At 49.0% G+C, this 13,444-nt stretch overlaps 1 protein-coding gene across 1 annotated transcript; it reads right to left on the bottom strand.

Moving 5' to 3' along the window:
* Positions 1-1,269: 1,269 nt before the first annotated feature.
* On the bottom strand, positions 1,270-11,623 carry LOC129683546 (zinc finger homeobox protein 3-like; the record flags this gene model as incomplete). The annotated part of the gene is made up of 3 exons (XM_055616258.1): positions 1,270-1,372; positions 11,089-11,289; positions 11,490-11,623. Coding segments are annotated over 3 exons (438 nt in total), but the record flags the coding sequence as incomplete, so codon positions are not given.
* Between the last annotated feature and the right edge of the window lie 1,821 nt (positions 11,624-13,444).

The raw sequence follows: 13,444 nt of genomic DNA, 5'->3' as shown, positions 1-13,444 counted from the left end.
GTTGGGGAAAGATGGAAGGACCTGGAGGGGACAGGAACCAGAAAAGAAGACCAACAGAGACAACTAACACAGTCCCATGGGGGCTTACAGAGACTGAGACATCAACTACGGCACACGCATGGTCTGGACCTAGGCCCCTGCACACATGTGGCCGATGGGCAGCTTGGTCTTCACGTGGGGCGCCTGGTGAGTGTGTGTGGAGGGTAGGGTAGGCTGTTTCTAATATGGACTCCATCGCCTGCTTTTGGATCACTTTCTCCTGGCAGGACTGCTTGGCCTGGCTTCAGGGGATAAAGATACACCCAGTCCTGATGGGATTTGATGTGCTGGGGAAAGCTGAAATGAGGGAGCTCCCCTTTTCTGGGGGGAAGGGAAAAGGGAAGGGGGAGAAGGGAAGAGAAAGGAGGGAAGGAGCACCCTTGGGATGTAAAGTAAATACATTGAAATAAAAAAGGGGGAGGGTGGAAGAAGAAAGTAAATAAACCTTTAAAATAAATTAGCACACCAGATCTGCTGTAAAGGACAGCTACACTAATGCTATCCTAAGTTGTGAGGAAGTTATACATTTTTGGGTTTGGGGTCTCTTCAAGGCATTTAGTTTCATATTTAATGTGCTTCTCTTTTTAAGTTTTTCTTTCTTTCTATAATGTTTTGCATCACTTTCGTGAACCCAGGTCCTTGCTCATGCTAGCAGGTAAGTATTCCCAATTACTAAAACTCAACGAGTTCATCATATACAAAAATACCCTGGCTTGTTCCAAGTCATCTGGGCACATCACAGGGAGGAAGGTTAAGGCAGCAGCAGTGTGGGCTGTAGGTATCTGTAACAGTGTCTGTGTTAGAGCTTTGCAGAGGCCTAAGGGCCGCTCCGCGATGGCAGCTGCAGCAGGAACGTCTGTGACAGTGGTGCTTACAAATGCTGTGTTTACAGTAAGGCAAGCCCAGAAGACTCCAACAATTCTATGACAACTAAGGGATGTCAACACCTCCGGATGGCAAGTCTCTAGCAACTTGGTTCTCGATGGAGGCCTCCGGGGGGACATACGCCCACCCCAGTATCCCACTGGAGCTCATGCCAGGCCTTTAACTTTAAAGCTACAGGGTCCAGGCCGAGGCCGATAGCATACAGTGTTCTGGTGATGAAACCCAGCAGTCCCATCTACTCAGGGTATATTGCATGGAATCCCTAGGCCCTCTCGCCTCATGAAAATTTTGATCCAAGAATCCATCTTGTTTCGGTTTGCAGGAATAAAGATTGATGACACTAACCAGACTGTTTTCCTGCCTCTTCCAAATTGGAATTCCCATCTCGGTCCGGAACAGCGGTGGGGAGAAACATGCTGCTGGGCATCACCGTCTCAGGGGCGGTCACCTGAGGAGAGGGGAGAGCAGGGAGATGGGAACAGTCAGGCACAGGGAACAGACACAAACTACGAAAAGGTTCAAAAATGATTTAATGAGCAAAATTAGCCTTCACCGGTGTAGAGCTAGGTGTCACTTTTCATAGCTCAGTGAAGACTCATGTTTATTAGACAAAGCTCACATCAGTCAAAAGTGTTTCTACGGTTACATTCTGGACATAATTAGCAGTGCACACTTGAAGAATGATCTTATTATTAATATTTTTCTTTTATGCAGAATTTTGACTTTGATCACTGACAATGTTTTGTCATGGGCTGTGAAACTTCTTGTGCTGAACCAATTAGGTTAGATAAGTTGAAAGGCCCACCTTAAGCTGCTGAAAACATAATAAGGGCCCTAATTAAATCATACCCGGTAAAGTACACGGTAATCTTGAAGCAGGGAGCATTGTAGCACTGCTTTCGAAATGTATTCAGGCAAGGAGAGGAGGGGAGTCGGAGTGAAGGAGAGGGGAAGAAGGGAAGAGGAGAACAAAGGGAAGGCCAAGGACGCGCAGACACGCTGGCACACCTTCCGGGAAACGACGTCGTGTAACCCTTTACAAGCTGATGATCAAGCACAAACAGGCGGTTTTTGTAACTCACGGTGAGTCACAATTTGGTCCGGAGCCCTTTTTGTGTGAGAGACACAGCATCGGAGGGAGCGTGTGTGTGCCCAGGACCCCAGCCCCTCAACGAGCATCTCCATAATTATCCCCGATCTAAGTAACTACATTTTAGGTCAGATGCTCAGACTTTGCTCTCTGCCTCCCTGCTGTGTGGCCAGGAGCTAGCCCCAACAGCTTATGGCAGGTTCTGTGTGACGGTGGTAGGCAGCCCCTAGCACGCAGACTAAGGAATAAGGGTTCCCCTCTGAAAAGCAACGCACAGGCGGCCACCTCCTCAGAACCAGATGATCTCCCCTCTCCCAGCAACTACCCACTGCCTGCGACTCCTCAGTGTGCAGCGGGACCTGGAGGCCATCCATCTGCCTTGTCTGGGAGGGGGCTCGTGGGTGGTGTACGGCATGGATGGTGTTGGAGGGCAGGCCAGGGAGCAGCTATGGTCATGTCTCGTTGTATGCATGTGTGGCGTTCTCCAAACTAGAAGGGAGGAGAAAAGCAGCGGCCATCCCTCTTTGCCCGCCATGGGGCGGGAGAAACTGTCAGCCAGAACATTTCCAAACGAATCAGAAATTGTCTTGAATTTGACAAGTGCTGGAGGAGAAGTGGGAGATGACACAGTGCTGGGCCCCACCTGGAGGCCCCACGGTACTGGTCAAGCAAAACTTCAGTGGACAACAATTCCACTAAAAGAGTTTTGTTCACGCTTGATACGTTAAGGATATTTTAATGACTGAAGGATCCCAGCCTTCCTCTAAGAGCTGCTGTCATGTTCTCTAGTGTCACCAACAACAGGCTCAACAAGGAGAAGACAAGAAACATCCCCGACCACTAACCAAAAAGAGTTCGAATTTAGGCGTGTGACATGTTCCCCCCCCCCAGCCCCAGAAGCCAATAGGCACAAAACTTAAGCAACAGGTGCTACAGACAAGGATCCCAAGAAGCCCCATGCTAGGAAGAGCAGGTGTGTGGCAGGTGAATGGGAAAAACACGTGCCCGCCCTCAGACAGCTGCACGGCACACAGAGCCTGCGGCAGCTGCTTAGAGAGCTAAGCTAGCTGTTGAATTGTCCCGAACAGGGTGGAGACTGCCAAACTCGGTCTATTTTCTTTTTTAATAGAAAGCATTTCTGACCAGGGTGGTTGGGGAGTCCAGCGGGAATCCAAGAAGTGAAAGGTCACCGATTAATTTATAGTCTTCAGCCGAGGGAGAGGACGAGGTTGGGGGTAAAAGGGGAGAAAGAGAATGAAAAAAAAAAAAGACCCCCCCCCCTTCAAAACCTCTTTTCTCAGTTGTAGCTGCATGATCAGTCCTTTTTGGGGATCTTTAGGAATTATGAAAAATGAATCATGAGGAAAAAAAAAGCCCCACAGAGTAAAAAAGAATAAAATTATCTATCACCTCTGCCGCGCATCATTATAGAAAACCACGGGCTTTTTACAGGCATTACAGTAAGGCAGCCATCCCCTCCAACAGACTCAGTACGACGGATCAGTAATTGTTTTCATACACTTTAATTAGAAAACCTCAGATGGCTATGAATAATAATGGAAAAGAGAGACTTTTGCACTTGAAAGGTTGAAGTCAATCAAGTGTGAATGACGGCAAAAAAGGAGGAAAAAAAAAGACACCAATTCATCAGCCCTGTGTTGTCTCGCTGCGACTTTAATCATAATTCCTGATTGGGATTCAAGAAGGCAGTAAGCAGCGGTTCTTTGTCTGCCTTCACCTTCCATCAATTAACTCTCCCCGAAATATAATCATCAACCTCACATGCTCCCCTGCATCTTAATCTGGCCTCGGAACCTGGAACTCCTGCCCCGTGTGTGTTCAGGGAGGGACTTATGTCTGCACGCCTTGTCTCCGCTCTGCTGTGCCAACCTGTGTGGGGAGGCGGGGGGTGAGGTGGCATAGGGAAGTTCCCTCCAGGGATCTAAGGGTCTAGGAAACCAAGTGGGGTCTGCTTGTGTCTGAACAAAGGTTCATGGGGAAGCTGCCTCACTGTGTAGATGACCAGTGGGGGCCCCCATCAGTTCCCAAACATTCCTGTTTCCAGGCCTGTGTCTCTTCCTCCTCCTGCCAGTTTCCAGACCTTTGTACTCCAAGCTTCGTCCTAGAGGGCCAGAAATGTCATCATGCCAACAGCTCTCACAGAGGAGCCCAGCCCAGTGAGCAGAGGGGTCCAAAGGCACTGCTCCTCGCCTTGGCCACCATGGTTTCCCAAACATATCGGGCTCCTGGACTGCATGGAAGGTTCAGAAGGTCACAGCCACAGTCTCTAGTGGGCCTAGTACGCCAGTCACTCAACTGTGCTGAGTGAAGATCCAGAAAGGCTTTCCCTTCCAGCAGGGACGTCAAAGCCTAGCGTGTCCAATCACGGCCATTCTAGGTATGGCCTAACCTCTGAGGTCCTCAGATAACTGGGGCCTGCCACTGGCTTTTCTGCAGGTAACACCTTCCTCTCCTCAGGTGCCTGCCCTCTATGCCTCCAACTATGGCCAATCCACAGTCAGCTCAGGTGCCTACAAGCACCGGGACTGATTTTTCTGGTGACCATTTGTGGTTGTTTATATAAGAAAAACGACCCTTGCAGGCAGACATACTTTAATGCTGGGTCTCTAGCTGGGGGTGCCATTTAGAGGCTGAGAAAGTGCAGCTTTGCTTGGAGAAGTATGTCATGAAGGATGGACTTTGAGGATTTTTCTCTTTACCCTGCTTCTAGTTCTCTTTGTCTCTCTGTCTCTGTTTCTCTCTTTCTCTCTCTCTCTCTGCTCCCTGTGCCTGCTGCTGTGTCTTCCTGCCATAATGGACTCTTAGTCCCCTGGAACCACAAAGCAGATTCAATTCTCCCTTTTTTAAGCTGCTCTTAGTCACAGTGTTTCATCACAGTGGCAGAAAAACCGCGATACCTGCACATCTATAAACACCAAACGTGTCAAGCCACATCAGTTGTCCAGGAATATTTAAGTAGACTTCATATTAAGACAGAGTTCTTCTGGTTAAGGAAAACAATCAGCTGATTAGGGCCAGCACTCTCTCAAGATTGGCGGCGGCCACGACCCAAGATACTCTCCTCCCATCTCCTCTGAGGCAAAATCAAGTATATCACAAGAGTGTGCAAAGGTGAAGAAAATGCCAGAAGGAACCATGGGCTGTGAAGTGGGTACCGAAAATCTAGAAGCAGAAGCTTTAATGTATGGAGCATTCTACTCCGAGGTTGAACTCCTAGTTTAAGCAATTCTCACATGTGCTAACAGAAACCGAAGAGGGTCACATCAGGCTACGAAGCTTCCCGCCTAAGCAATCCCAAAGCAGTGGCCTTGTGGAAAGGGAAGGAGGGCCTTGGGTGATTTTCTCATTTGCCCTCTACGTAATATCGGCCAGTCAGTGCCCATGCTCAGGCCAGTGAGGAGCAGTGGCAAGACAGCGTGTCTGCTCCCAAGAAGCTCACAACCCAGAGGAGCCTGGGGAGAACGCAACCCCTCAGAAAGTTCAATGAGGGTGGCAGCCCCCAGGAAGAACGTTTTTGAGCACCGAATAACTCACATAATTTCAAGGAATCAAAGGTTTCCCCGTCAGGGGGAAATCCATGGACTTGAGTGAATTTCCCGTGGTCAACTAGAGGCGGTTGGCATGGGTTCATGAATACCCACTTCTAACCTCTTTCTGCCTCCTCAGTATTTTTAAGTTATAAATAAATCACTTGAGTGGATCCCAAAGCACCACGGCTACCCTCATACACCTGGGGTCTCAGTAGTTCTGGTCCCCACCGTGACGTCTGAAGGGCATTCATCACTACTTCTGGGAAATTGCCATTAGCAAGCCTGCTCTTCCAGGCGCCAGGCGTGGAAGGGCTACATCCAATTCCACGTTTAGCTCAGGTTATACCCTACTGATTCCCCATGGTAGAGAGTCTTCAAGTTTGTCTGTCAAACCAACCTCGAGATAAGGTGGCCCAGATAAGATCAGTACTGCCAACGCCTCCCATATGCTGTGTCAGGACAGCAGAAATACCTTCTCAGAAAGCCTGGTGCCAGCATTCGCTGAGGAGAGCACCCTTCCAAAAGGCTACCAGGCGAATGGCAGATATGCCAAGGCCTAGATTTCCAAGAAAGACTCAAAGCCTTCACTTTTCAGTGGAAATCCGCATGGCGAATGACCCAGGACAGACGGAAGGAGATGGGAAGCCTTAGGACTGACCTCCTGTGGCTTGGATCCAGCTGCCCTCTAAGCCCTGGCTTTGTCTCAGAACTCTAGGCATGAACTGAAAACTTAATCGCTTTCAGGGCTGACGTCTAGCTAGTGTTGAGTGGGGTGCTGCCTGTGTGTAGCCTACAGGTCTCCTTCTCCTGCTCTCCTCCTACCCTATCAGACCCCGCAGGTAGACCCCACTCACAGCTCCCTGACTTCCATCTCATTGCAGGTAAGGCACAGCAGCACAGTCTCTACAAGACCTTGCCTCTATGTGCCATCCTCACCATTGGCACCGTCATCGTCAGTATACTTTTTAAGTTGTATTTTGTTTTAGACATAACGTCTCATATCATCCAAGGCAAGCCTCCAACTCATAATCCTCCTGCCTGAGTGCTGGGATGATAATGATGTGTACCACCTGGCCTACTTTCAGAAATCTTGTCAACTGGCGCATATAATTATTCAACTTTATGGTGCTCAATGTGAAGTTTCAAAACATGTATACTCTTGTGTGCTGAGCCAATATGGACCTTGGCATATTCATCTGCTTGAATATTTATCATTTCTTCACGAAAACATTAAAAAGCTTCTCTTATATTCCAAATATACACTGTGGCTGACTATAGTTGGCCTACTGTGCAGCAGAACACTGAAATGCTCTCTTCGTACCCACCTCTAATTTTGAATACTCTGACCTCCTCCCCCACATTTCCTTTCTAAAATGGCTTCCCTGGGCTTATATAGTTGTTATTTGTAATACCTAAAACTTACACATAAACAAACAAAACTGTAGGCTACCTTAACAGTTATGTGGACCAGAATAAAAACAGACCAGAACCAGAGTTTAAAAACTCAGAATGAGAAAGGCTGGTGACAGGGGCCAGTAGGGAGACAAGAAACACAACAGTTAGACTTGCGCACGTGTGCGCATACACAGACAAGAGAGCTGAGGAAGAATGGATTGGAAAGCAAAGCTTCATTAGACCCCGAGAGGCAAGCAGCGACAGTCCACCAAGGTCACTTCTAATTTAGACCATCTAATTGGCAAACAGGCTCCAAATGGCTATCATCTCACAGGGCTTGGAATTAATGAAGCCCGATTATTTTCATTACCTTCCTCTGAGATGGAGACAAAGTGAAAGAGCTGATACTCGGTGGGTGTGACAGCCCCAGGGCCAGGGGAAGAGAAGAGGCCCCCTTGTGGGGGAGGGGAAGCCTGCCCCTGAGATCCCCACATACATGGAGCAGAGAGAGTCATAGACGCCCGTTTAAGGCTCACAAGAGACCAAACTATTGTCCCCCAAAGAGAGGCTGAGAGAAAACCACAGGCAAGGCAAGGCCAGGGGCAGAGGAGGGACACCTTGGCTTGCATAAAACCTGGAGTAATAGTGGACCAGAAAAGAGGAAGAAGAGGAAGGACTACAGGAAAAAATAAAAAGGTGTTCTTGGCTCAGCCTCATTTCAGCTGTGAGGTCCCATTTTGTTAAGTGATTAAGGAACAAAGAAAACGTCCCCGTATTAATGATCTAGGATCCCAGTGGTCTGTCCTGTCACTTAGAAGACATTGATCAATTAGAATAATTTAAGAGTATTGAAACGCATGGTGGGTGGTCCTTCCCATTCTTATTTAGGGGCTCTCATCCTTCCCCCAAGAAGATAAGGGGAAATAAATATGGGGACAGAGCAGATGTGGTTTAAGGGGAAATAAATATGGGGACAGAGCAGAAGTGGCAACGTTCCCCCAACATGAACCCTTGGCTTGTGTGGAAATAAGACTTTAGTTACTTGAAATCAACATGGGGGGGAGGGAGGGGCAGGGCGGGGCTGGGAGGGTGAGACCATCCAGGAGGAACACTTGTCTCCTTGTCCTAAATAAAACTTCAGAGATTTCCTTCTTTCATGTGATGTGTAAAAAGATACTGTCTGCTCTGTTTCCAATAGGCCACGAAGAAATACGTGTGTGGGTGCTGATTCTAGAGCAGATGACCAGTGCTGCAAATGTTGCCAGCGGAGAGCATGTTTTCACCCCCCCCCAACAGTAAAAAGAAGGGGACCCATGGAAGACACAGATATGAGATGCAGAGCATAAGCAAGCAGCTGTTACCATAGCAACAGACGTATTAGACACTGCAGGTTCCTGAAAGCTGTCTGATAAGGTATTATTAAATGAAGCCTCCTCAAAAACGGTCTCCACTTACAACGGGACGGAAAGACACTGCATAAAAAGTAACCTACTTCCACTTATCAAGGCAGAACTTCCTTTCTGATGGACTGAAACCCAATACAAGCTACTTCCCGGGAACTTTAGACCTAGATACCAAATAGAAATTCTTCAGGATGTCTAGCTTTGGATACCCTGCTCTATGGCCCACCTCCACCAGGGAGCATGTGTCTGGGAGCCTTTGCCAGCTTTTCCTATTCTGCAGCCAACGCTGCCTTGCCGGACCCACTCTGCTCGCTGCCATTTGCCTTGCCATTTGCCTTGCCATTCGGGACCCAAGGAGACGGAACTTCTTCCTCTCGGAGGATGAACGACCTCACAGTGAAACATGGGAAGGGGAGCTTTAGTTTAGAGGCATCCTCCTCAGACTGCTTTCAGAGCCCGCAGCTCCACTTGGCTAAGCACAAACAGATAAGCTGTCAGAAAGCCTAACCAATACTTTCCCGGGGCCAATTTTCTAATAAAATTACTGTAAAATACCCTTTGGGGACATGATTTTAACCACAGGTTCATTATCATCACTTAGTTGTAGAACAATTGCAAATTTCATCTTAACACCAAACTTTTCCCAAGAACGGCCCTGGCATCTGACCAAGATTAGCAGTCTAGGCATTAGAGAGGGTTCCAGGTTTACCCTGGAGTGTAGCTGCACGCTCCCCCAGCCCCTAGACCTCATCAGTTGGGGATCGGGAAGGAAAACATATCGCCTGCAGAACTATCCACTAGCACGGCCGTGTCACGACTCCCGCTTCCCGTGTAGACGGCCCCTCACGTCTGCTCTGAAGCCCACAGAAGCACTTAAACAGTCACACCTCTCACGCAAGTCTCACTATTTTCAACTCCGCCTCACAATCTATTAGCTCTCGGATACTAGCAAACTGACTTCCTGTAATCGGCACATTCCCCACGGTTTGCACACTTCTCGGAAACGTCTACAGAACATCTGTGAGAAGATGAGGCCTGGTGAGGCGTCTGTACAACGGGAGGAGCGCAGGTAGTAGTTTCTCCCATGTAATCTCAGCGTCAGGGGTTCAAGACCAAGCTAATCAACTAGTTCTCCCAGCGTATGGGGCGTTCCCACAGGTGCTTTTTGTGTCTGCACACGGCTACCAGGGGGGCTCGGAACAGGACAGGCTGTGGTGGCTGTGGCACTGTCTTCACTGGCCTTTGAAATAGCTGGAGGTCACTTCTTGACGATGTGCTGTTCAGTGGGTCACTTCCAGAGGTATCTCGGGGGACAGGCGTCCCAGGCGAACATCATGGTAATGACCTGCCCTTGAAGACTTCGCTGGCCAAAGGTTCATAGTGACCATGAAAATTACCACTTAAAATTTGCCTTTCTGTTATGAAAAGTGGCAGTGGCAGCCCATGCCTTTAATCCCAGCACTTGGGAGGCAGAGGCAGGTGGCTCCCTGACTTTGAGGCCATCCTGGTCTACAGAGTAAGTTCCAGGGCAGCCAGGGCTGCACAGAGAAGCCCTGTCCCCCCCTCCCCGCAGATACGAAATGAATGAATAAATGAATGAATGTAAGAAATAAAGGCATAACCAACAATGGATACCTGAAATACAATTTGCATCCTAGTACTAAGGGATATGAACCTGATTTACTGTCTAATGTGTTCCAGTCATGGAGATTGCCATAGGCCCACAGTTGTTACACTAGATTCATCCGAAACAACAAAAACAACCATCCAAGCAGATGAAAAATGTAGGAAAAAATGAAAACAAAAACAGCATCTCTCTCCCACACCTCTTTCTGATCCTTCAGGTTCTCGGGGTTGCGGGCACTCAGAAAGTGAGAGTAGGCCTGGGAAAGCCCCAAGGCTGGGGGACTACGAGGGAAGCGTGGCCTGCGGAACCCCTCCCAGCACAGGAGGACCCATCCTTCTTACAGGGGGTCGCCCCACACGGTGAGCAGCCTACCCGAAAATGCCCACGGAAGGGGAATTGGTGCCTGAACGATCCCGGGTGGAAGCTGAGGCCACGCTGCTTAGGGTTTCCCAGGGGCTGTTTCCCGTTCCCTGGGTACATCAACCACCGAGCCCAAACATCCCCATACAACACTGTTCACTACTTCTACCTAAGCAAACTGGATTGGAAATGCTCTCAAAGCCATGCGCCTGCAGCCTCACGTCACCTTACTATGCCACTGGTGGGCCTGGCACAGTTGAAAAGGAAGACACTGTCGCCAGCCACAGCCTTCTGAAGTCTTCGCGGTCCGGTTAGAATGAAACGGTAATGTCGTCCTACTGGCCATGTCTACGACGGCCATTTAAGAGTTAGCCTTTCCAGGCCTGCGGGTGAGACAGTGGTCACGCTCAGATGGAAAGCCTGCACACTCCTGGAACAGCATGTCCTACCCAAGCGGGTGACTCTCCTGCGCTGAGAACAAAATACCTGCCTGAGAAAGGATCACGTTCTAGCGTTCTACACAGAGGTGTAAAACGTGGGTCCAGAGTCTCACTGACACGTGACACTTGGGGTTGAGTGACATCACTGAGACTTAGTTTCCTCATCTGTTAGTGGGAAGGTGTTCTTAAAACAGCTAGCTATGAAGGTGAAACAAGGCACTGGGGGAGCCAGGCAGATCCCAGACTGATGACCTCTGAAGAGGGCCACGCCGCACGGTACCCACCCTGGCAGCCTTACCGTCATGATGAGCTTCTCCACGCAGTCGGGCGCCACGCTGTGGAGGTGGGTGAGGTGCAGCTGGAGGTGGATCTTGTTGTTGAGCATGTCTTGGCACAGGGGGCAGCGGAGCATGGGCTGCACGGAGTGCTGGGTCATGGCGTGCACCCGCAGGCGGTTCACATCCGCGTTGCTGTACTTGCAGTAGGGACACTGGTACATCTGTGAGGACACCCCCGCCACCCTCCGCTCAGTTGTGTCTTCCCCTCTAGAGCTGGGTCTTCCCGAGACCAACCCACCCCAAAATTCATTCCCCACCGACATCTCACACGCGCCCCCACCCCCTACACACACACACACACACACACACACACACACACACACACACACACACACACACAGCAGATTCGTTCTGCCCTCACCTGCTCTGGTTTGATCTCCTCTGACGCCTTCGGCCTTTTCGAAGAGAGCGGAGTCTCAGAGCTACCTGGGAAGGAGGTGCGTTTGGAGGATGCAGGGGAGTCTGTCAGCTCCTTCTCTGCCTGACCAGACGATGCTACAGGAAAAAGCACAAGGTGCAATATAGTAAGTAACCAGACCGGGTCGGCTCAAGGAGGCTTTGTGCTGGATGAGGTTGACCCCCACAGAGAACACCGGGTTTCTTAAGATGCCAAGGTTCAGGCAGAATGACTTAGCATGCATTTTGGGAAAGCCACACATTGTTTCTACCCCGCAACCTACTCCCACGAATCCCTGTTACTGCCTTAACAACTGGATGGCGGACAGAGAAGGGAAGAAATGCAGTAAAAGGCCCTGGGGTTAGACTCCCTCTTCTTCTAATTCCCCACTGTCTAACCCAGCTTGCTGCTTGATGTGGGGCTGGGGGAGAGGAGCTGGGCGGCGAATGCTTCACCAGCCCGAGTAGCAGGGACACTGAGCCACTGACCCTAACAGCTCGGTGCTCCCAACTCTATTGTCCCACCTCTCGGAATCACATCGGCATCACAGGCACAGTGGACATTTGCATGCTGGCATGTTACAAACCTAGGCCTGGCTTCAGAAGTTTGCTTTTGGAGAGGAAATGACTGAGTGGAACTAGGTGTGGACCCTCGTGGTAACTGAGGCAGTGCTGAGGACGCACACTCTAAGGGCTCCCCTACAGTAAAGAGAGACCCCAACGTGGTTGGGTCTGCTCACCCCAACCCCGATTGCCAACTAAGGACTCAGGATTCTTATTTAGTTTGCACGCAAAATTCCACTTCTTCAGAATATTGCTTAAAGCAGTAAGGACAGAACAAACAAAAACCAAACCAAGACATGAATCCTTATCCGCTGATGGTGGGGCTGTAAATTACTACATTCGTTATGGAATCAATTTGGAGGCTCCTCAAAGAACTAAGAGTAGAACTACTATTTGCCCCAGCTAGTCAGTCTTCAGCATACACCCGGAACTCCACACCCTTGTACTTACTGATGCTCTATTCACTATAACAAGGAAATGGAACCAACCTCACTGTCCATCAACAGGTAAACGGATATGGAAAATATGGTACATACATAAAATGGAATGCTATTCAGCTCTGATGAAAAAATGAGCTCACAAAGTTTATAAGAAAATGGATGGAATTCGAATGTATAATACTGAGCAAAGTCATCTAACCTCAGAACGAAAGAAAAACTGTGTGTTTTTTCCTTCATAGGCAGATCCCAGCCTATAATGTATATATAAATATATGTTAACAGGGCGGGCATGGGGGCACATGCTTGTAATCCCAGCAGTCGGGGAGGCAGAGACAGGTGCCTCTCTGTGAGTTTGAGGCCAGCCTGGTTTACAAATCGAGTCCAGGACAGCCAAGGCTACACAGAGAAACCCTGTCTTGAACCCCCACCAATACACACACACACACACACACACACACACACACACACACACACACACACGTTAACAAATGTATATGCAGGCACAGTGTGACATGTGGAAAGGAGAACAAGAAAGGTAGATACCAGATGAGGAGGAAGGGTGGGTGCAGGTAAAGGGCACGAGTCATGACAGAGGATATAAAGCTACCTGCTTTTCTATTTCTAACTCGGTATGGATTTTTTTTTTTTTCAGGCTTTTGTAGTGGCTAAGAGCATAAAAATGTAATTGACAGTGAAAGCATGAAGCGAGGCTCACAGCTCTGGAATGGCTGCTCTGTGAAGTTCATGGACGTGTGTGGGCTGGGGCACGTGCTTGCCTGAGTGGCTTCCTTAGAGCTGCTGATGTTTTTTTTTCACTTGAAAACTCCTTAAACTAAAGTAATTTGATTTGAAGGAAAACAACAACAACAAAAAAAAAACCTGAAAAAATTTATCACCGCTGTTAATTTATCACAGA

This window comes from Psammomys obesus, unplaced genomic scaffold (assembly GCF_907164565.1).
Source record: "Psammomys obesus unplaced genomic scaffold, mPsaObe1.curated_primary_1811, whole genome shotgun sequence".
In the NCBI taxonomy this organism is placed as follows: domain Eukaryota; kingdom Metazoa; phylum Chordata; class Mammalia; order Rodentia; family Muridae; genus Psammomys; species Psammomys obesus.
Note: the sequence above shows the minus strand (reverse complement) of the source record. Positions and strands in the feature narration are given on the sequence as shown.